A 24472-nucleotide genomic window follows, 5' to 3' on the forward strand; every position below is an offset into this window, starting at 1 on the left:
AGGTGCACGGAGGCGATCTTTGTAATGTAGAGATTACATGGTCAGAAGTTCAGTTAGGAATCATGTATGACTTCAAGTTGCAAGGAATATGACAGGGACACCGAGAAGTGACTTCATGTTATGGTTTCAGGCTTTGCAGCATTTATTGGATGCAAATCACTGTTATCTGGGGGTAGATTTTTGGCAAAGAAGTGGAAGCAGGGGAGTTGGTGACAGCTGCGCTGCCAACTCGACATGTGTACAGGCGCAACCTAATATTCATGTTTTGATGATGTTGCAGAGTGGCACCACCTAGTTGAGTAGTAATAGGAGGTCAAACAAAGATCATTAAGTGGTTCTGGCACCAGTGTGTGAAATGAAGCCAGTGTTGCAGATTCATAGCAATGACCAGATCAGTAACAGAAGAGAAACTTTGCAGGATGATGTTGTAGCCGACTGAGTCAAAGGTTGAAGTAAAGTTGAGCATGGCTCATCATGTAACTCCATCGGTACTTTAAGTAGAAAGAACATCAAGTAAGCTCTATTCTTATCCTCCTTAACAAGTTTCACTCCACTCTGCTCTCACTCTAGACAACATTTCATGCCCAGGCAGTCGAGAAAAGCTCTACCCCATAATCACCAATATTAGGATCATAGAATAAGAATCATGGGTGAGAATGCTGACTGAGTTTTCTCCATCTTAAAAAGGGCATGGAGATAGTAAATTATCATTGGGTGGCACAAAAGAAAATTTCTGTGGATGCTGGAGATCTAAAATAAAGAAGAACAAAGTGCTGGAAACACTCAACAGTACAGGCAGCGTCTGTGGAGGGAAACAGTCAGTGTTTCTTTGAATATGATCTTTCATCCAAACTAATGAAAGGCCATTTCAGCATGAAGTATTAACTCTGTTTCTCTTCATAGATGCCACCTGATCCAGGTATCTTTTGCCCTGCTGACTTTTTCCAGCGTAATATTATCCTCACCTTGGCTATCAGAAACTAACTGCATTCTGGAAGCTGAACTGAGGACTGATTTAGTTTGCATGATTCAGTTGCACAAAGAGCAGAACTTTTATCAAATGAGTTATTAATCAAGATTGGATACATAGAGGACGCTGAGAAAAATCTTTCTCTTTTTTTTCTGCAGATTAAACAAGCTTTGTTTTTAACTTCATTGATCACATGATGACGTCTGAACAGGCCAACAAAATGAAAGAGAATCAAATGCAGGGAAGTCAGCAGACAAGAATGCCAGACCTTCCATCGCGCTGCACCTGGAGCCTGGGGGTGCCACCATCCAAATCTCCCCACACTCAAGATGAGCTGTAGGTATTACATACTCTTAAGAGAAGTAGCTTCACAGCAACAAGGCCATGTGTCATTGAAGTCATATAACAAATAGTTTTACTTTCTAAGTGTCAGATAAATTCAAGTCCCTTTGTGTAGTAGAAGCTTTTTGGGGATCATATTCAGTGAATTCACTTATTTTTATGTGCATGCAATAGAGATTAACAAAGCGATTGTCTTTGTAGTATTAAAGTCCAACTTCCCTCAGTATACGTGCACAAGTGACGGTCACAGAATTAGCTGTTCTGGTGTAATTCTCCGTTTGCTCAACTAGCTCCTCTGAGTAAAAATGTAATGCATTATCAGTATCGATTTCACCAAGTGGAATCCTCACAAAATCTAACAGCGTATACACAATTGATTACAACTGATTGTAATCTAATCAAAGGCCTGTTAACATAAGGTAGTGTCAATTGAATGGTTGGTGGTCATTAACTGAAACCCAAAGGATTGGATTTAATGCTTGCTTGCCAGGGTGGGGGAGCTTATTAAATCCAGTGGACAGTGTAGCCACAATTAATGCCCACTTAAAGGCCTCATCCCATGATCGCTAGCCCTTTACTGGCCTATGCCAAGTTGCCAAACTGACGGTTTGATGTGGGCCTTTCAGAAGGGCCCATAAGGCTTAATCTGGTTGTCATCCCCACAAAAACCTTTCAAACCTTCGAGTCCCAGTTTCTTCATTCTAATCTCTCCTCACAAGGGCTTGCCAGACTAGCCTGATTAACAACTGCAAAAGTTAACTCCACTCCTGATTCAGTGCCACACAGGTCTGTCTAAAGTGCTGGAGAGCTCTCTAGGGCAGGACATCTGACCCAAAAGTGCAGAAAATCTGCCTCCCAACATATGGTATTATTCAGCCCAATGAAACAGTGTATGATAACAAATTCATTATCTGCCCCATTTTCTTTTTAAAACTATAACCTTTTCTTTATTTGCAGAATTGCCTCAGTTGTACATGGGAGGCATTTTTTTATTCATTCATTCAGTCATTCATTCATGAAATACGGGCATCACTGATAGGGCCAACATTGATTACCCATCCTCAGGGTCATCTTTAGTAAATGATGGCCAGTCTCTTTTATAAACTGCAGCATTTTATATGATCAATGTGTTTCCATATGGGCAGAGAGTTCAAGGATTAAGGAATGGTAACATATGCCCAAGTTAGAAAGTTGAGTAACCTGAAGAGGAATTTGTAGTTAAGAGTATTTCCATGTGACTGCTGTACTTGCCTTTCTCAGTGGTATAGGCTACAGCCCTGGTAAAGCGGGCACGTTGAATTTCTGCAGTGCATGTTGCACGGATGGCACCCACTGTGGGTACAGTGCACCAATTGTGGGGGAAGTAAATGAAACAGATTGTTTTATCTTAGATCGTTCTGAGAATCTTGATTGCACTTGGACCTGCATTCATCTAGGCATGTGGGGACATTTCTCAATTCGTCTTCTAAGCAACACTGTAGTTTCATTTTATAGCTCCCATAGCATTCTTTCTTTGGTTTTTACAGGGGACTTTTCAGACTCATTTTAAATCAGAGATCAAACCCTGGACCTTGACTAAATAGCACACCGAGCGCTGCATTTAATTTTGGACACACAGCGCAGATGTATTGAAATGGTATCAAAGCATTCGGTTACATTCTGCATATTTGTCCTTTTTACAGAAAGGATTCATCCAAGATCTTGCCTAACGTCCTCTCTAAAATTGGTAACACTCCCCTCATCCGAATGAACAATATTGCAAAAGAATATGGACTTAAATGTGAGCTACGTAAGTAACATTGAGTGAAATCTCATTGTTTTCATTCCAGATATTTGAGCTTCAGTTTTTGGATATACCTGGATCTTCCAAAATATTATTTTGTGTAGTTGTAGTAGATAAAGACAAAGCACAACGGGGAGTCTTGCGCTGTATTTCAGCTTGTCGGGCTTGTGTTGCAGTCATTCTGTTCTAGCATCAATTATTGGTACATTCTGAGTCACTGTATAACAAGGAAGAAAAATTATATTATATTCAGATCAAAACTTGAAGGTTACACTCCAATGGTGGTCTAATGAGGAAAGGCTTTTGCTTTAAACAAAATGTAATTTATTTGTAATTTTTTTGTCAGTAAATTTCATATGAAAATGCATCTTTAAAGTCAATGTTCCATAAAATGAAAGCTGAACTAAATTTATTTTACTAACCTTTAGAATATCAATTGCAATCTTTTACATAAAACGTCTGTCACCTGATATGAACATTATCTCACACTTATTTTTGGCAGAACAATGAAAATGGTCAGGCAAGATTTAAAACAAAAATCATTCTTCAGATGTAAGGGCCACTGGGAAGTGTTGCCAACATTGATCGGAAAGGAGATGGCACCGTTTTGGGTATTGCCTTTCTTCAGGACTGGATGTGGGGATAGGGGATAGCTGCAGGTAAAGAGAGGTGGGAGTGTGGGACGTAGCAGAATGGTGGTGATGGGTCGACATCGGTAGTAAGTATGATCTGGTTGGATGACGGGTGGGATGAATCAGTTGGTAGCTGGAAGGAAGGGTAGGAGGAATGCAAGGGAGGAAGTGGGATTGGACAGATTGCTCAGCTTCAGAGTTCGAGGTCAGATATCAGCATACCTCTCCCTCCTCTTCTGTCCACCTCCCCTCCCTCCTTTCTTCCTCATCTCTCCCACACCCTTCACCCCCCAGCCAATCCTCCACCCAACTCCCCAGCCCACTACCCTCCCACTCTCCTTTTCCTCCTGCAACTACTGCCACCACCACACCAAAAAAGATGCAACACCTGTCCACACACCACCTCCCTCACCTCCATCCAGAGTCCTAAACAGTCCTTCCAGGTGAGACAGAGTTTCACCCAAATCTCCTCCAACTTAGTCTATTGCATGCAATGCTCTTAAAGTGGTCTTCTCTACATTGGTGAGCCTAAACGTAGACTGGGTAACTGTTTTGCTGATCAGTCTAATAACCAGCCCAAACTCTTGCTCACTGCCTATTTGAACCCCCCCACCCCCCCACCCCCTGACATATCCATTCTCGGCCTCCTCCAGTGTCGCAACAATTCAGAATACAAATTTGAGGAACGACACCTTATCTTCCACCTTGGCATTCAACTGCCCAGAGGACTCAACATTGAGTTCTCTAATTTCAAATAACCTTCCAACACATCCCCCAGCTCTCTATCCAACCCCACCTTCTCCCTTCCATTCCACTTACTGACCTTCCATTCCAGCTACCAACCAGATTTATCCCTCCCATCAACCAGCCAGATCAGACTGATTACCAGTGTCCACTATCACCAGCATTCTGCTATTCCCCTCCCCCGCCTTTATCTTCAACTGCCCCTACTGACACACAGCCCTGAAGAAGGGTAATGCCCGAAACAGTGACTTTTCTTCTCCTCTAGATGTGGCCTAGCTTGCTGTGTTCTTCCAGCTTCCTGTGTGTCTACCATTAATTCCAGCATCTGCAGTTTATTTGTCTCTTGCCAACATTAATTGCCCATATCTAATTGCCCTTGAACAAGTGCAGTTAATAGTTTCTTGAATAGATTCAGTCAAAAAGATGACGGTACATCTGTAATATTGTTAGAGGAGGAGTTCTGAGCTTTCAAACAGTGAAGGAATGCTTTTTTCCACTTGGTCATTGGATGTGGGCATTGCTGAATAGGTCAGCATTTATTGCACATCCTTAATGGTCTTCACGTATGTGCTGCTTAACTGCCTTTTTGACCTGCTGTAGTCCTAGAGGTATGGAAAACACAAAATGCTGTTAGGAAGGGAGTTCCAGTTTATGACAGTGAATAACATGGGGGGAAGCATGCAGGTGACAGCATTTCCAAGTACCCGTTGCCCTTTAGGTGGTGGAGATTGTGAGTTTGGAAGATGCTGTGAAAGGAGATTTGGATTCTTTTTATTTTCTTTGTTCATTCACGGGATGAGGACATTTCTGGCTAGGCAGCAATTATTGCCCATCTCTAATTGCTCAGAAGGAAGTTAAGAGTCAACCACATTGCTGTGGATCTGGAGACACATATAGTTCAGATCAGGTAAAGATGGCAATTTCCGTCCCTAAAGGACATTTGTGAACCAGATGTGTTTTCCTGACGATCGACAATGGATTCATGGTCATGAATAGACTTTTAATTCCAGATATTTATTGAATTCAAATTCCACCATCTAGTATAGCGAGATTCGAACCTAGGTCCCTGGAACATTAATTGGTTAATGTCCAGTGATAATGCCACTAGACGATCACCTCTCCAACTTGGTGAGTTGCTACAGTGTATTGTGCAGATGTCATACATTGCTACCAAAGTATTATTGTATGTTGTGATAGTGTATACGCTGCCAATAATTTGTCCTCAATTGTGCAAGTTTCTTGACTGTTGTTAAGACTCTAGACTTGCAGGCACGTTGAGAATATTCCATTGCATTCCTGAATCATGCCCACTAGGAAGTTCCTCAAATTCATATTCTGAGGTGGCCTAGGATGGGCATTTTAGACAATTTGAAATAGGCAGTGAGCAGAATGTTGGGCTAGTCATTAGACTGCTCAGCAAAACAGTCACCTAGTCTACGTTAGCTCAAAATGTATGAGCTCTCTGTACTTTTGCTCCAGATAAAGTAAATGTATTGCCACCATTCTCTTTCAGCTTGAGGATCTGCAGGATCTGTCTCGTCTAGTGATGTAGAGGAAAATAACTTGCTAGTCTAATGAGAAGAAGCTCTTGTCATAAAGAAGGTGCTGTTTATTACATTATATTAATTAGGTATATTTTATAGGGCTGGAAATATAAAAGTAGTGAGATGTTGCTAAAGTTGTGCAAAACACTAGTCGGACCACAGCTGGAAAACTGAACAGTTTTGAGCCCAGATAACAATGTATAGAGCTGGATGAACACAGCACGTCAAGCAGCATCATAGGAGCAGGAAATCTGACGTTTTGAGCCGAGACCCTTCTTCAGAAACCCTTAGCTAAGGAAAGGTACACTGTCATTGGATTCATTTCAAAAAATTCAGGGTTTGAGTGAAGATTTGTAACTTGGGTGCTGGTTGTAGATGTTGGTGTGCCCATGGAGCTCGATGAACACACCAAAATCTACAGTTCAAAGAGTGTTCATTTTCATAATACCAGATATGGAAAGGATTGTCATACGAGGAGATGTTGCATAGATTGGGCCTGCTCTCAACGGAATGTAGAAGAATGTTAAGTGATCTTGTTAAATTTAAAAGATTCTTAGAGGAGTCATCAGGGTAGATGTGAAAAGATTGTTTCCTCTTGTGGGAGAATCAAGGACTAGATGACATAATTTCAGAATAAGGGGTTGCACATTTAAGACAGATGAGGAGGAATTTCTTCTCTCTGAGGGCTGTGAAATGGTGGAAATCTGCACTCAACTGATGAGGCTATTCAATAAGTATTAGCGAGTTTTGAGAAGATTTGTAGCTCAGGTTGAGGTTCTGGATGTGAATTTGCTCACGGAGCTGGAAGGTTAGTTTTCAGACGTTTTGTCACTTTTTTTAATTTTGAAAAAATATACTTTATTCATAGAATGTACAAAAAAAACCATTTATACACCTACCCAGTCATGCAAGTCACTCCGGGTTACCCGGGGTACATAAACCAACTAAAGGAAAAAAAACAAAACAAAGAAGAAAAAAAACAAAGCAAAGAAAATACCCCGGCAGTCGTCACCCTGCACAGTCCCCGTTAGCCCCTTGACCAGTTGGGGGAGGTGCCAGCTGGGCCCAGTTACCAGAGAGGGCCCTGATTTCCTATTCTGGACGAGGGGTTTCATATGGTGGTCTTTCTCCACCGCGCCTTGGCGTCGGCTGCCCCAAGCTTTAACGCGTCCCTCAGCGCGTAGTCCTGGACCTTGGAGTGCGTCAGTCTGCAACACTCGGTCGGGGTCAGTTCTTTCAGCTGGCAGACCAGCAAGTTGCAGGCAGACCAAAGAGCGTCTTTCACCGCATTGATGTTCCTCCAGGCGCAGTTGATGTTGGTCTCGGTGTGCGTCCTGGGAAACAGCCCATAGAGCACGGTGTCCCGCGTCACGGAGCTGCTCAGGACAAACCTCGACAAATACCACTGCATCCCCCTCCAGACCTCCTGCGCATAGGCACACTCCAGAAGGAGGTGATCAACAGTCATGTCACCGCCGCAGCCGCCTCGAGGACAGTGTGCGGTGGCGCAGAGATTCCGGGCATGCATAAAGGATCTCACTGGCAGAGCCCCTCTCACCGCCAGCCAAGCAATGTCCTTGTGCTTGTTTGAAAGTTCTGGCGATGAGGCATTCTGCCAAACGACTTTGGCAGTCTGCGTGGGAACCACGCGACAGGATCCACCCTCTCCTTTTCCCGAAGGGTCCCGAGGATACTACGTGCTGACCACTGCCTGACGGCCTTGTGGTCAAAGGTGTTTCCTTTCAAAAATTTCTCCACAAAGGACAGGTGGTACGGAACGGTCCAACTACTCGGAGCGTTCCGCGGCAACGAGGCCAGGCCCATCCATTTCAACACCGGGGACAGGTAGAACCTCAGTAAGTAGTGACACTTGGTGTTTGCGTACTGAGGATCTACGCACAGCTTGATGCAGCCCCACACAAAGGTAGCTGTCAGAGCGAGGGTGGCGTTCGGTACGCCCTTGCCCCCATTTTCCATGTCTTTGTACATGGTGCCCCTGCGGATCCGGTCCATCCTCAACCCCCAAATGAAGTGGAAGATGGCCCGGGTGACCGCAGTGGCGCAGGTCCAGGGAATAGGCCAGGCCTGCACCACATACAACAGTTCTGAAAGCCCCTCGTACCTGACAACCAGGCTCTTACCCGCGATGGAGAGGGACCGGAGCGTCCACCTGCCCAGCTTCTGCTTCAGTTTGGTGATACGCTCCTCCCAAGTCTTAGTGCACGCCCCAGCTCCACCAAACCAACTACCAGCACCTTCAGGTAGTCCGTCCTGATGGTGAAGGGGACGAAGGAGCAGTCATCCCAGTTTCTGAAGAACATGGCCTCCTCTTATCCCGATTGACTTTGGCGCTCGAGGCCAGTTCAAACTGGCCACAGATATCCAACAGCCTACTCACCGATCGACGATCGGTGCAGAAGACAGCGACGTCGTCCATGTAGAGGGAGGCCTTGACCTGAAGGCCTCCACTGCCTGGGATAGTCATGCCCTTCAAGCTCACGTCCTTCCTGATGGATGCGGTGAAGGGCTCCATACAGCACACGAACAAGGCAGGAGAGAGCGGGCAGCCCTGCCTGACTCCAGATCTGACGGGAAAACTGTCCGATTCCCACCCGTTGATCGAGACTGCGCTAACGATGTTGGCGTAGAGCAGCCGAATCCAATTGTGGATGCCCTCCCCGAACCCCAATTTGGAGAGGACGTCCCTCATGTAAGCATGAGAGACCCTGTCGAAGGCCTTCTCCTGGTCCAGGCTGACGAGGCAGGTGTCCACCCGCCTGTCCTGCACGTAGGTGATCGTATCCCTGATGAGCGCGAGGCTCTCAGCGATCTTCCTGCCCGGCACAGCACAGGTTTGGTCAGGGTGAATCACCGACTCCAGGACAGACCTGACCCGGTTGGCTATGACCTTGGTCAGGATTTTGTAGTCCACGTTCAATAGTGAAATGGGACGCCAATTCTTAATTTCTTCCCTCTTCCCCCTTCCTCTTGTAAACGAGGGTGATGATGCCCTTCCTCATGGACTTGCACATTTCCCCTGCCCGAAGCTCACTATCGTACACCTCCAATAGGTCCTGGCTGACCAGGTCCCACAGAACGGAATAGAGCTCGAACAGTAAGCCGTCACTCCCGGGAGCCTTATTCCTCTCTAAGGACTTGAAGGCTCTGGTCAGCTCGACCAGGGATATCGGCCGGACCAGCCACTCCCTCGTGCCGTCGTCGAAGACCTCTGCGATAGACGACAGGAATGACTCGGAGTCCGTGCTGTCCGTGGGCTTCGCGTCGTACAGTCCGGTATAGAAGGATCTGCTGATCCTCAAAATGTTGGGCTGAGACGACGTCACCGAGCCATCGTCCTCCTTCAGCCGGCTAAGCACTGAGCTCTCTTTGTGCACCTTCTGAAAGAAGAAACGTGAGCATATCTCGTCCTGCTCCACAGAAGATTATCCTAAGGTCTCCATGGCGAAGAGCGAGGCTTGCTGGCCCCTCACCTCACGGAGGTCCTCCCTGACATCGACCCCCATCAACTGCAGAAGGAACAGGTTCTGCACACTTTTCTGGAGTCGCGACAGCTTTCCCCGCCTCTCTCTCACCTTCCGAACACCCTTGAGGACAAAGAACCTCTTGATGTTCTCCTTCACCGTCTCCCACCAGTCGCCCCGAGAGTCAAAGAGAGTTTTCACGGTTCTCCAACCAGCGTACTCCCAATTAAGCTCCTCGACGTTCTCTGGCGTCAACAGAGTCATGTTGAGCTTCCACATCCCCTTGCCGGCCGGCTGGTCGTCCTGTAAGTGACAGTCGGCCAGCAGAAGGCAGTGGTCAGAGAAGAACACCGGCTCGACACCGGTGGACCAGACCGAGAAGGCCCGTGACACAAACAGGAAGTCTATCCTTGAGCGAATAGACCCGTCTGGCTGCAACCAGGTGTACCTCCGCTGCACTCCATCTGCAGGGATGCTGAAGACGTTGAGCAGCTTGGCGTCCTTCACCGTGCCCATCAGGAATCTGGACGTGACGTCCAGTTGACTCCCCCCACCCGCTGTCCCCACGCCAGATCTTCCATCAACATCGATGATGCAGTTGAAGTCTCCGCCTAGGATGACCGGCCTGGACGTAGCCAGCAGGGGTGGAAGCCGCTGCAGGACGGCCAACCGCTCACTCCGTACCGCTGGGGTGTACACGTTGATCAGCCTCTGGGGAGCGTTCCTGTAGGTGACGTCAGCCACTAGGATGTGCCCCCCACCACCTCCTGAACTTGAGAGATGAAGTTGTGCCCCCGCAGCAGAATAGCCAGGCCCGAGGAGCGACAGTCGTTACCCCCCGACCAGATTGAAGGCCCACAGGTCCAGGCGCCAGACCATTTCCCCTACCTACCACACTCCTTCAGAAATGGGAGGTCCGCCTTGATGGTGGTCAGGTAGGCCAATGTGGACACACATCTTGCGGTGGACTTGACGCTGCACACATTAATGCTCGCAACTCGTACCCCTATTGTGGGCAGTGACCGCAGTACCCTCCCCGAGTCCAAGGTCCAGCCCCTCCATCTGTCCCTTCATGCCCATTGCCCGGGCTAACTGCTGAACGCTCTCTGGGCTCAGGAAACCGTCCGTGCTGCCTTCCAGGTGGCATCCCCCCGTCGGGCGTACGGAGGCAGGAGAGTCTGGCTCTGGGTCAGGCTGGGAACGTGCTGTTTCCTCCTTCCTGCCTGGAGGTTCCGGGGCACCCTCCGGTGCCCCAGCGGCACTTGACTGGGTGTCGGAGGGAGCCTCAGGACGCCTCCGGTCACCTGGAAGCGGGGTGCTGTTTTCCTTCTCCCTTGAGATCTTTAGCTTCTGCTTTGGGCGGGCCTCCTCCGAATCTCCCTCGTCAGAGGAGCTCTTATAGCCCCCCTGTAGCTGCCTCTTCCCGCCTGGTGGTTGCGGTTCCTGGGCCCACCGATGCGCCTTCCTCCTCGCTTTCTGGACCATCGTCCACTCCCCTGGGTCGCCTGTCGCCGCCTCCATCGACTCCGGGTTGTCGCGGGGGAGTGGAGCCTGCAGGGGCGCTTTGCTGGCCTCGGGCACATCCTGCGGGGCTGGGCCCTCCTGCATAACCTGGCCCTTCTGCACATTAGTGGGGTCCTTGCTGGGCCCTGGTGCCTTCCTCTCCTCCGGGGGGGCTGGCCCCGCATTGCCCCTGCCTGCGACCTGGGCGTAAGTGGTCTCCCGCCGCGGGCATGCCCTATAGAGGTGGCCCGCTACCCCGCAAAGGTTACAGTTTTTTTCTTTTGGGCAATCCTTTGCAAGGTGTCCCTCCTCCCTGCAGTTCCTGCAGATGGTGGCTTTGCAGTCGGCCGCCACGTGACCTGACCTACCACAGGCATGGCAGACTTTAGGTTGCTCTGCGTAGGTCAGGTAGCTCTTGCTCCCACCGATCACAAAGCTGGACTGTGGGTGTACGATGTTCCCGTCCGCGCCCGTCCTCAGCGTCACCCTGACCTGCCTCTTACTGGTCCAGATCCTGAAGGGGTCCATGATGTCGGTTAGGTCCCATTCCACCTTCATGTACCTTCCAAGGAAGGTCAGGACATCAGCTGCTGGAACATGCGTGTTGTACATGTGTACAGTCACCATACAGCTCCTCTGCGCTGGCATCACAAACAGTGGGACAGCGGTCAATACAGAGAGGGGGCCCTCACCTCATTTCTCCTTGAAAACCTCCAGGAATCGCTCGCAAAGCTTGGCACTCCTGAAGGTTACATCGTAAAAACCTCATCCAGGGAAATCCTGCAGGCAGTAAATGCCCGCAGTAGCGAACCCACAACAGTCCAACAGGACCCTCTTCATGAAGAAGGTGCTGTCCACAGGTGCACCTTCATCCACCTTCTTCACGGAAACGCGGATGGTGTTCCGGACCCCCTGACCTGGGGCACGAGCACTTGCAGCAGCCATCGTTGCAGGTTGGCTGCTCCCCTGAACCAGCATTAGGCTGAAGCCAGCATTAAGATCCACCAGTTGCAAGGGTGCACAGCCAACCCAACGTCTTCCTTCCACCTCCAACACAGTCGCACTCTCCTCTCCTCGGTCCACAAAAGAGTGGGTCTTATTTTGTTCTGGATGTAAGCTGGTTCATTGAGCTGGAAGGTTTGTTCCCAGACGTCGTCACTATTCTAGGTAACATCATCAGTGAGCCTCCAACAAAGCGCTGGTGTTATGTCCCGCTTTCTATTTATCAGTTTAGGTTTCCTTGGGTTGGTGATGTCATTTCCTGTTCATTTTCTCAGAGGATGGTAGATGGGCTCCAAATCAATGTGTTTGTCAATGGAGTTCCGGTTGGAATGCCATGCTTCTAGGAATTCTCGTGTGTGTCTCTGTTTGGCTTGTCCTAGGAAACACATTGATTTGGAGCCAATCTACCATCCTTTGAGAAAAAGAACAGGAAGTGACATCACCAATGCAGGAAATGACATCACCAACCCAAGGAAACCTAAACAGATAAATAAAAAGCGGGACACAACAACAGCGCTTTGTCGGAGGCTCACTGATGATGTTACCTAGAATGGTGACGAAACATCTGGGAACAAACCTTCCAGCTCAGTGAACCAGCTTACATCTGGAACAAAATAAAGACCCACTCTTTTGTAGACCAAGAGGAGGAGAGCGCGACTGTGTTGGAGGTAGAAGGAAGACGTCGGGTTGGCTGTGCACCCTTGCAACCGATGGATCTTAATGCTGGCTTTGGCCTAACTATAGTTCAGGGGAGCAGCCAACCTGCAACGATGGCTGCGGCGAGTGCTCGTGCCCCAGGTCAGGGGGTCCGGAACACCATCCGTGTTTCTGTAAAGAAGGTGGATGAAGGTACACCTGTGGACCGCACCTTCTTCATGAAGAGGGTCCTTTTGGACTGTTGTGGGTTCGCTGCTGCGGACATTTACTGCCTGGAGGAATTCCCCGGAGGAGGTTTTTACGATGTAACCTTCAGGAGCACCAAGCTTTGCGAGCGCTTCCTGGAGGTTTTCAAGGAGAAAGGAGGTGAGGGCCCCCTCTCTGTATTGACCGCTGTCCCGCTGTTTGTGATGCCAGCGCAGAGGAGCTGCATGGTGACTGTACACATGTACAACCCGCATGTGCCAGCAGTTGATGTCCTGACCTTCCTTGGAAGGTATGTGAAGGTGGAAGGGGACCTAACTGACATCATGGACCCCTTCAGGATCTGGACCAGTAAGAGGCAGGTCAGGGTGACGCTGAGGACGGGCGCGGACGGGCACATCATACACATCCCAGTCCAGCTTCGCGATCGGCGGGAGCAAGGCCTACCTGACTTACGCAGGGCAACCTAAAGTCTGCCATGCCTGTGGTAGGTCAGGTCACGTGGTGGCCGACTGCAAAGCCATCATCTGCAGGAACTGCAGGGAGGAGGGACACCTTGCAAAGGATTGCCCACAAGAGAAAAGCTGCAACCTTTGTGGGGAAGCGGGCCACCTCTCTAGGGCATGCCCGCGGCGGGGGACCACCTACGCCCAGGTCGCCGGCAGGGGCAATGCGGGGCCAGCCCCGCCGGAGGAGAGGAAGGCACCAGGGCCCAGCAAGGACTCCACTAATGTGCAGGAGGGCCAGGTCGTGCAGGAGGGCCCTGCCCCGGAAGATGGACTCGAGGCCAGCAAAGCGCCCCTCCAGGCTCCGCTCCACCCCGACAACCTGGAGTCGATGGAGGCGGTGACAGGTGACCCTGTGGAGTGGACGACAGTCCGGAAAGTGAGGAGGAAGGCGCGTCGGCGGGCCCAGGAACCGCAACCATCAGGCGGGAAGAGGCAGCTACAGGGGGGCTATAAGAGCTCCTCTGTCGAGGGGGATTCGGAGAGGGCCCGCCCGAAGCAGAAGCTAAAGATCTCGAGGGAGAATGAAAGCAGCACCACGATCCCAGGCAACAGGAGGCGTCCTGAGGTTCCCTCCGACACCCAGTCACGTGCCGCTGGGGCACTGGAGGGCCCCCCGGAACTTCCAGGCGGGAAGGAGGAAACAGCACATCCCTAGCCTGACCCAGAGCCAGACTCTCCTGCCTCCGTACTCCCGACGGGGGGATGCCACCCAGAAGGCAGCACGGACGGTTTCCTGAGCCCGGAGAGCGTCCAGCAGTTAGCCCAGGCAATGGGCATAAAGGGACAGATGGAGGGGCTGGACCTTGGACTTGGGGAGGGTACTGCGGTCACTGCCCACAATGGGGGTACGAGTTGCGAGCATTAATGTGTGCAGCGTCAAGTCCACCGCAAGATGTGTGTCCACGTTTGCCTACCTGACCACCGTCAAGGCGGACCTCCTGTTTCTGCAGGAGTGTGGGAAACCGCACCTTAGCAGGCACGGGAAATGGTCCGGCGCTTGGACCTGTGGGCCTTCAATCTGGTCGGGGGGTAATGACTGTCGCTCCTCGGGCCTGGCTATTCTGCTGCGGGGGCTCAACTTCACCATCTCTCAAGTTCAGGAGGTGGTGGGGGGGCCCCTCCTGGTGGCTGATGTCACCTACAGGAATACTACCCAGAGGCTGATCAACGTGTATGCCCCAGCGGTACGGAGTGAGCGGTTGGACGTCCTGCAGCGGCTTCCACCCCTGCTGGCTACGTCCAGGCCGGTCATCCTAGGCGGAGACTTCAACTGCATCATCGATGCAGATGGAAGATCCGGCATGGGGACAGTGGGTGGGAGGACTCAACTGGACGTCACGTCCAGCTTCCTCATGGGCACAGTGAAGGACGCCAAGCTGCTCGACGTCTTCAGCACCCCTGCAGACGGAACGCAGCGGTGGTACACCTGGTCGCGGCCGGACGGGTCTATTCGCTCAAGGATAGACTTCCTGTTTGTGTCACGGGCGTTCTCGGTCTGGTCCACCGGCGTCGAGCCGGCGTTCTTCTCTGACCACTGCCTCCTGCTGGCTGACTGTCACTAACAGGACGACCAGCCGGCCGGCAAGGGGACGTGGAAGCTCAACACGACTCTGTTGATGCCAGAGAACGTCAAGGAGCTTAAGAGGGAGTACGCCGCTCAGAGAGCCGTGAAACCCCTGTTTGAATCTCCGGGCGACGGGTGGGAGACGGTGAAGGAGAACATCAAGAGGTTTATTGTCCTCAAGGGTGTTCGGAAGGTGAGAGAGAGGCGGGGAAAGCTGTCGCGACTCCAGAAAAGTGTGCAGAACCTGTTCCTTCTGCAGTTGATGGGCGTCGATGTCAGGGAGGACCTCCGTGAGGTGAGGGGCCAGCAAGCCTCGCTCTTCGCCATGGAGGCCTCCAGGATAATCTTCCAGTCCAGGGTCCGTTCCGTGGAGCAGGATGAGACGTGCTCGTGTTTCTTCTTTCAGAAGGTGCACAAAGAGAGCTCAGTGCTTAGCCGGCTGAAGGAGGATGATGGCTTGGAGATATCTTCTCGGCCCGACATTTTGAGGATCAGCAGATTCTTCTATGCTGGACTGTACAACACGAAGCCCACGGACAGCACGGCCTCTGAGTCATTCCTGTCGTCTATCACGGAGGTCTTAGACGAGAGCACGAGGGAGTGGCTGGACCGGCCAATATCCCTGGACGAGCTGACCAGAGGCCGCAAGTCCTTGGAGAGGAATAAGACTCCCGGGAGCGACGGCTTACCGGTCGAGCTCTATTCCGTTCTGTGGGGCCTGGTCGGCCAGGACCTATTGGAGGTGTACGATAGTGCGCTTCGGGCAGGGGAAATGTGCAAGTCCATGAGGAAGGGCATCATCACCCTCATTTACAAGAGGATGGGGGAGAGGGAAGAAATTAAGAATTGGCGTCCCATTTCACTATTGAACGTGGACTACTAAATCCTGGCCAAGTTCATAGCCAACCGGGTCAGGTCTGTCCTAGAGTCGTTGATTCACCCTGACCAAACCTGTGCTGTGCCAGGCAGGAAGATCGCTGAGAGCCTCGCGCTCATCAGGGATACGATCGCCTACGTGCAGGACAGGCGGGTGGACACCTGCCTCGTCAGCCTGGACCAGGAGAAGGCCTTCAACAGGGTCTCTCATGCTTACATGAGGAACCTCCTCTCCAAATTGGGGCTCAGGGAGGGCATCCGCAATTGGATCCGGCTGCTCTACACCAACATTGTTAGCGCAGTCTCAATCAACAGGTGGGAATCGGACAGTTTTCCCGTCAGATCTGGAGTCAGGCAGGGCTGCCCGCTCTCTCCTGCCTTGTTTGTGTGCTGTGTGGAGCCCTTCACCGCATCTATCAGGAAGGAAGTGAGCCCGAAGGGCGTGACTACTCCAGGCAGCGGAGGCCTGCAGTCCAAGACCTCCCTCTACATGGACGACGTCGCCGTCTTCTGCACCAATCGTCGGTCAGTGAGTAGGCTGTTAGACATCTGCAGCCAGTTTGATCTGGCCTCGGGTGCCAAAGTCATGGGGGAAGGGCGAGGTCATGTTCTTCGGGAACTGTGACGACCGCTCCTTCATCCCTTTCACCGTCAGGACGGACTACCTGAAGGTGCTGGGTGTTTGGTTCGGTGGAGCTGGGGCGTGCACTAAGACTTGGGAGGAGCATATCACCAAACTGAAGCAGAAGTTGGGCAGGTGGACGCTGCGGTCCCTCTCCATCACGGGTAAGAACCTGGTTGTCAGGTGCGAGGGGCTTTCGGTACTGTTGTATGTGGCACAGGCCTGGCCTATTCCCTGGATCTGCGCCACTGTGGTCACCTGGGCCATCTTCCACTTCATTTGGGGGTCGAGGATGGACCGGATCCGCAGGGGCACCATGTATAAAGACCTGGAAAATGCGGGAAAGGGCATACCAAACACCACCCTCGCCCTGACAGCTACCTTTGTGTGGGGCTGCATCAAGCTGTGCGTAGATCCTCAGTACGCAAGCACCAAGTGTCACTACTTACTGAGGTTCTACCTGTCCCCGGTGTTGCGAAGGATGGGCCTCGCCTTGTTGCCATGGAACGCTCCAAGTAGTTGGACCGTTCCGTACCACCTGTCCTTTGTGGAGAAATTTTTGAAAGGAAACACCTTTGACCACAAGGCCGTCAGGCAGTGGTCAGCACATAGTATCCTCGAGACCCTTCGGGAAAAGGAGAGGGTGGGTCCCGTCGTGTGGTTCCCACGCAGACTGCCAAAGTCGTTTGGCAGAATGCCTCATCGCCAGAACTTTCAAACAAGCACAAGGACATTGCTTGGCTGACGGTGAGAGGGGCTCTGCCAGTGAGATCCTTTATGCATGCCTGGAATCTCTGCGCCACCGCTCCGTGACACGGGACTCCGTGCTCTACGGGCTGTTTCCGGGGATGCACACCGAGACCAACATCAGCTGCGCCTGGAGGAACATCAATGCGGTGAAAGACGCTCTTTGGTCTGCCCGCAACGTGCTGGTCTGCCAGCTGAAAGAACTGACCCCGACCGAGTGTTGCAGACTGGCGCACTCCAAGGTCCAGGACTACGTGCTGAGGGACGCGTTAAAGCTTGGGGCAGCCGACGCCAAGGCGCGGTGGAGAAAGACCACCATATGAAACCCCTCGTCCAGAATAGGAAAACAGGGCCCTCTCTGGTAACTGGGCCCAGCTGGCACCTCCCCCAACTGGTCAAGGGGCTAACGGGGACTGTGCAGGGTGACGACTGCCGGGGTATTTTCTTTGCTTTGTTTTTTTCCTTCTTTGTTTTTTTTCCTTTAGTTGGTGTATGTACCCCCTGGGTTACCCGGAGTGACTTGCATGACTGGGTAGGTGTATAAATATGTTTTATTTTTTGTACATCTTACAAATAAAGTATATTTTTTCAAATAAAAAAAAGTGATGAAACGTCTGAAAACTAACCTTCCAGCTCAGCGAGCAAACTCACTTCCAGAATTCATTAAGTATATTCAAGGCTGAGATAGACATTATTTTTGAAGGGTATCATGGGTTATAGGGAAGATGCAGGAAAATGGAGTTTAGGGTTTTCAGATCAGTCATGATCCACTGAATGGAAGAGCAGACTCAATTTGAACAGTAGAGATAGCCTCATAATAGAGTGCACTGTGATTTTAATATCGCTTGCCTGGCAATTTTTAAAAAAAAACATCATGCACAGAATTGGCGTGTTGCTGGCAAGGTCAGCATTTATTGCCCAGAGGGCAGTTAAGAGTCAACCACATTATTGTGGGTCTGGAATCACATGTAGGCCAGACCAGCAGCTGTCAAATCGTGAGGACAAATGACATTAGTGAATCAGAATGACTTTCTCCTCAACAACTGGCAATGGTCTCATGGCCATTACTACACTCTCAATTCCAGACTTTTAAAACAAAAATTTTGTTCAAATTCCACCATCTGCCGTGACATGGTTTGAAACCAGGTCTCCATAATGTTACCTGGGTCTCTGCGTTAATAGCCTAGTGATAAAAGCACTAGCCTAGCACCTGGGCTGTTTTTGGTTACTTCAGAAAATATTTCAAAACAAGATTTTTCTAAAAATAACATTACTGCCACCACATCCCACTCTGTATTTTGATACTAACTCAAAATATTGTGCTACTTTTTATTTGCATTTACATATTTTTTAAAAAATACCTTTGCACTAGGCATATATATAGATATAAGATCAGAAACAATTAACTAGAAGCATAACTTTGCTAAGGCTACATGTCGAACATTTTTCCCAGTGGCAAAGTGTGAGCTTTTTAGTGCTGGTGGAAGCATTAAGGACCGCATTGCTTTACGGATGATTGAAGATGCTGAGAAACAAGGGGTTCTGAAATCTGGTGATGTCATCATTGAACCAACCTCTGGTAACACGGGTAAGAATTGTTAAAGTATTAGTTGAAGAAAAATGAGACTAAGTGGGTTATCGCAAAATGGAAGTCTACGTTGCCCATGAGGAAATTCCAGAATAAGCATCAGTGATGTATCCAGATTCTATCCTATTCTCTTGATGTTCTGCTGAACTACAAGGCTTCACCAGAAGCCTACCAACTTGTTGGAGCAAGTGTAATAGCAATTGATACATGTTGTGCCTGCTTCCTGAAAGTAAAATTGGTCCAAAGCACGCCATTACGGCCTTCCTCAATCTTTATCCAATTAGTTCATTTGTTAAATTCCTGGAGACCATTTTGCATCCATAGTGAGCAACAAACTTCTCTAACATTCAATGGGTTAAGTATGCCCTTTGTTGAAACATCATGCGTCTAAACTTTATAACACAACAATCACAGTAACCTGATCAAAATCATTGCTGCAGAAATGTGTTAAATGAGCCCAAAACATGGTACTTACAAACTCATTGCACACTGAGCCCTGTGCTTCAACATTTTAGCCCAGTTTCTGGAATGCATGCCAAGTGAACTGAAATTACAGATTCAATACAAATAAGACAGTAACTGGAATAGGAACCATCAGTCATCATTTCAAATGTGCAATATTTCAACTTTGCAATTAGCTTCCATCCTATGCCAATCAATACTATTGCCAGAATGGAATGTCATTGGTGAAGAAAATTTTGTATTATTACATTGATTAGAGATCTAAGATTGTGAATGCACATATTTGATTTACATTTTAAATGTTGTTTGCAGCATTGAATTTTGTGGCAAATTTCTCCATATTTCATGAACTATGCACTTAACTGGAAAGTATGAGAAGGGCAGAACTGGTCAGATATACATGCAAGCGATAGGTTTTTGACTTTCAATGGGGCCTATTTACTTGACAAAATAATGTTTGTGTTATCTCCTATAGCATAAGAACAAGTAACATTTTCATCTTTCCGGTAACAGAAAGATTCATTACAGCCCTGGTCTCTCAATATATTACAATCCCAGGCGCCACTATGTTTAGGCTAACACTGAGGAATTTTATTACAAACTGTTGCAAGCTTTCCTCAGCATGCAATCTGGATGTGACCTCAGTAAGACGGAGACTGAGACCTTTCTACCATTAAGTTACCTGCCGTGATTCAGTGGTGATTTCATGACACTTAAAGGCATATTGTATGATCGTTGTGAGATATAACACTGTAGTTTTCACTCTCCTTGTGCAAATCAGTTGTAGAAAAAAAAAGGTATTAACATTCTAGCAGGTAAATCATTAGATTAGAATGATTCATCAGTTTTGTCACTTGGCCATAAAGTGATTGAAGGTATTGACATCAGTTCATATTTTCACAGGCATTGGTTTGGGCTTGGTGGCTGCTGTGAAAGGATATCGTTGCATTATTGTCATGCCAGAGAAGATGAGCTTAGAGAAGGTGAACATAACATTAAGAATCCTTGATTCTAAGAGAAAGCCATGCCTTGATTCAGAAATAACCCACAGTTGGACTTCATTTTATTCCAGCTGCTGCTGCGAGTCAATTAGTTCCTGCCCATATCGACCCTTGGTTTATATGATGACCATCTGAAAATGACTTTCTGTCATGAAAGATGACTATGGGCATTGATGCAGTTTTTGCCTCCTGCAGGATATTTTATCTGATGTGGTAATGTTCATTTATGTCTCAACCTCGGAGACGAGGTATGGCCATTATGGTATAAAAGTATCCAAGAAGATGTTAATTGCAGTTCGCAATTCCATACAAGCATTATTTTCACAGATATATTCAGTGTTTTGATTAACACTAGGCTATTATATTACAATGGTACAGCATATTTTCAATTAACCCCAGGGTAAGATGGAATTCAAGAAGTTCATATTCCTCACCTCACATGCCATGACATCAGCAGCATGTCTCCTAAAGGTGTACTGACATACTGATTGAGAGACATTATAAAGCAGCCATCCCCTAAATAACTACTGAGACAGTGAGAATGCAGAACAGTGGTTCTTTTTTTAAAATATACTGTAGATATAGGAACTCCCCTTTTATCTGCTTGGTGAAAAGAGTTATTTTTATTTTACTGATTTTCATTCTTTCGCAGGATGTGGGCACTGCTGCTTAGGTCACCACTTATTGGCTATTTTATACACATTCCTTCATTAACATTCTGATATGTGCTATGCTGGCTGTATATTCTATAGGGCAATACAGTTGGGTAGTCAGATACAACCCTTTCTTCTTTCTTTTTGCTTTTGCACCACTCTTGGCTTCTGCGTCACCTCCTCTATGTTCATAATATAGCAGGGAATATCATTCATCCACTGAAGACTCCCTCACACGTGATAGAGGCGGAAAGAGACAAAAATCAACTAGTGGTGTTATTCTGTCAGCAACAGTGAGGACCACTGCCCAAACTGTGTAGGCATTGTGGCAAATTAGAAATGTTTGCAACAGCAAAATCTTTAGCTACAGGTACAGCGAGTAGAATTCCACAACATTTTCTGAGCATCACAATCCACTATTAATGTTCATCAACAGCTATCTACCAGATGCACTGCAGAAATTCACCAAAAATCCTTAGACTATACAATCCAAAACCAGGACCACTACCATCTAGAAGGTCAAGGATAGAAGATACGTTTGAAAACCTAGTGATGAAAGATTAATCAAATTTCTTGCCAGGCTGTAGTGAGTTGACAAGTAAGTGGGATTTTAGCTTGTTAAACACTTTATTAATGCCACAACTCACCACATTAATATTTAGCTTCCTATCTTACAAATGTGCGAACAAACTAGATGCTGAGAAATTTCACATGGAAATCGGAGCAGATACCTAGCGATTTCAGCTCACTAGTTGCTCCAAAGGATTTATGTGTTGCTTAGGGTCAAACAATATCTCTGAGCATGATCCACAGATACTAGCTCTAGTTCTCTGGATGATAATACAATGAAGAAATGATCAAGGTGGATGAAGTTTGCTTCCATGTTATGTTGTGTGGGATCCCTGGAGGAAAAGTGCTGGATATTAGGATGTTGAAGGAGTGAGTATGTGAAGCAAGCATGTGCATTTAAAAACTCCAGCTACTTTTTGTTAGCTAACATTTCTTCTCACATACGCAGAGTGAGCATGATTATGTGTTAGATGTTAATCAAAGGCAGATTTCACCACGGCATTAGTGTTAGACAAAATCATATTGCCATTTCAGTGACTCAGAAGTTAATGGCTTTAACTAATGTTTTTTAAAATTTATTCACTCATGGAATATGGGCATCACTGGCGAATCAGTAATTATTGCCCATTCCTAGTTGCCATTGAGAACGTGATGGCAAACTGCCTTTTTGAACCAATGCAGCTCTGATTCCGTAGGTGTGCCCAAAATGTCTTTAAGGAGGGAATTCCAGAAATTTCACCCAGTGATAGTGATACATGTACAAGTCAGGATACTGAGTCATTTGGAGGGGAACTTGCAGATGGTGGTGTTTCCAGTTATCTGCTGCCCTTGTCTTTCTAGATGGAAATGATCGTGGGTTTCGAAAGTGTTGTCTGAAGATCTTTGGTGAAATACCGCAGTGCATCTTGTAGGTAGTGCACACTTCAGTTATTGAGCATCTCCGGTGGAGTGGATGTTTTTACGCGGTGCCAATCAGGGTGTCTTTGCAGAAGTTCCTCAAGTTAGTGCCCAAAGCCTAACTATCTTCAAGTGCTTCATCAATGACCTTCCGTCCATCGTAAGATTAGAAGTGAGGTTGTTTTGTCTTGGATGGTGTCAAGCTTCTTGAATGTTGTTGGAGCTGCATCCATCCAAGCAATTGGGGATTATTCCATCACATTCTTCACCTCTGCTTTGGAGATTGTACATAGGCTTTGGGAATCCAGGAGGTGAGTTACCTGCTGCAGTGTTCCTAATCTGTGACCTGTTCTTGTGGCCACTGTGTTGAGTTGGTGAGTACAGTTGAGATTGTGGTCAATGCTAATCCCCAGGATGTTGATAGTGGGGTTACACCATTGAATGTCAGGGTGGTTAGACTGTGTCTCTTTTTTGAGAAGATCATTGCCTGCCATTTTTGTGGCACGAATATTACTTGCCACTTGTCAAACCAAACTGGATATTGTCCAGATCTTGTTGTATTTGAACATGGGCTGCTTCAGTATCTGAGGAGTTACGAATGATGCTGAACATTGCGCGATCGTCCGCAAGCAACCTCATTTCTAATGTTATGATGGACAGAAGGTCAATGCTGAGGCAGCTGAAGATGATTGGGCTTAGGGCACTAACCTAAGGAACTTCTGCAAAGACATCCTCGAGCTGTGATGACTGACTTCCAACAGCCATAATCATCTTCCTATGTGCCACGTATGATTAGATTTGACTTGTTCCATTATTGTCACAAGTGCCTAGGTACAGTGAAAAGTTTTGATCTACATACAGTACAGGCAGATAATACAAAGTACATAAGGGTAGTAGAACAAAGCTAGGAATACAATGTTACAGCTACAGAGAAGGTTCACAAAGAGTGAGGTCAACAGTAAATTTGAAATTTAAGAGATCCATTCAGAAATCTCATCACAGCAAGGAAGAAGCTGTTCTTGAATCTGTTGGTTTATGTATTTTAGCTTTTGTATCTTCTGCCAAGAATTTGAAAAAACTTATAACCGGGGTGGGAGGGATCTTTGATTCTGTAAGCTGTCTTTTGGAGGTAGCAAAAAGTATATTTGGAGTCAATGGATGGAAGGTTGGTTTGCATGATGGACTGGGCAGTGTTCACAACTCTATCATTTCTTATGACCCTGAGCAGAGCAGTTGCCATACCAATCCATGATGTATCCCAATAGAATGCTTTCTCTAGTGCATCTATAAAAGTTGATAAATCTTTACTGACATGATGAATTTCGTTCGCCTCGTGAGAAAGTTAGAAGCATTGTTGTGCTTTCTTGACCATTGCATCGATGTGGATGGACCAGGACAGATTATTGGTGGTTGTCACTCCTAGGAACTTGATGTTTTCAGTTATCATCACCTCCGCTCCATTGATGTAAATAGGAGCATGGCTTCACCTTGCTCTGTGAAGTCAATCTCCAGCTCTTTAATTTTGCTGACTTAAGTGAGAGGTTGTTATCTTTTCACCATGCCACCAAGCACTTTATCTCTTTCCTATATTCTGTCTCATTATTGTTTGAGATGTGGCCTACAATGGTGTTGTCATCAGTGAACTTGGAAATAGAGTTAGGACAAAATTTAGTCACACAATCTTGAGTGTGCAGGGAATATGGTAAAGGGCTGCGTACACAGCCTTGTGGGAGGATTGAGGATTGTTGTGGAGGAAGTGCTGTAGCCTACTCTCTCAGATTGCATCTGTGGGTCAGGAAGTCAAGGATCCAGTTGTAGAGGTTGGAGTTCGGTCTCACAGTTTGGAGACTAGTTTATTTGAAATTCTAGTGTTGAAGGTGGAACTGTAATCAGAGTTGGAGCCTGACTTAGGTATCCTTGTTCTCCAGATGTTCTAAAGATGAGAGTAGGGCCAGGGATGTGGCATCCATCATGAACCTGTTGTAATACTAGGTGAATTGCAGGGGATCAAGGCAGGCTGGGAGGCTAGAGTTGATGAGAGCCCTGACTGACCTCTTGAATCACTTCATAATTATGGAGATCGTATGATATTTCCTCTCAGTATCTCTAATGGCCTTACA

At 47.9% G+C, this 24472-nt stretch overlaps 1 protein-coding gene across 1 annotated transcript in view; it reads left to right on the plus strand.

Moving 5' to 3' along the window:
- Positions 1–1166: 1166 nt before the first annotated feature.
- The window catches only part of LOC125466872 (cystathionine beta-synthase-like), a 48451-nt gene continuing 25145 nt past the window's right edge, over positions 1167–24472 (plus strand). Inside the window, exons 1-4 of the mRNA XM_048561981.1 lie at positions 1167–1306; positions 2995–3101; positions 18635–18769; positions 20135–20214. Coding sequence (XP_048417938.1) covers positions 1167–1306; positions 2995–3101; positions 18635–18769; positions 20135–20214 — 462 coding nt within the window. The remainder of the gene's footprint in view (positions 1307–2994; positions 3102–18634; positions 18770–20134; positions 20215–24472) is intronic.

Source organism: Stegostoma tigrinum, chromosome 32, assembly GCF_030684315.1.
Source record: "Stegostoma tigrinum isolate sSteTig4 chromosome 32, sSteTig4.hap1, whole genome shotgun sequence".
In the NCBI taxonomy this organism is placed as follows: Eukaryota; Metazoa; Chordata; class Chondrichthyes; order Orectolobiformes; family Stegostomatidae; genus Stegostoma; species Stegostoma tigrinum.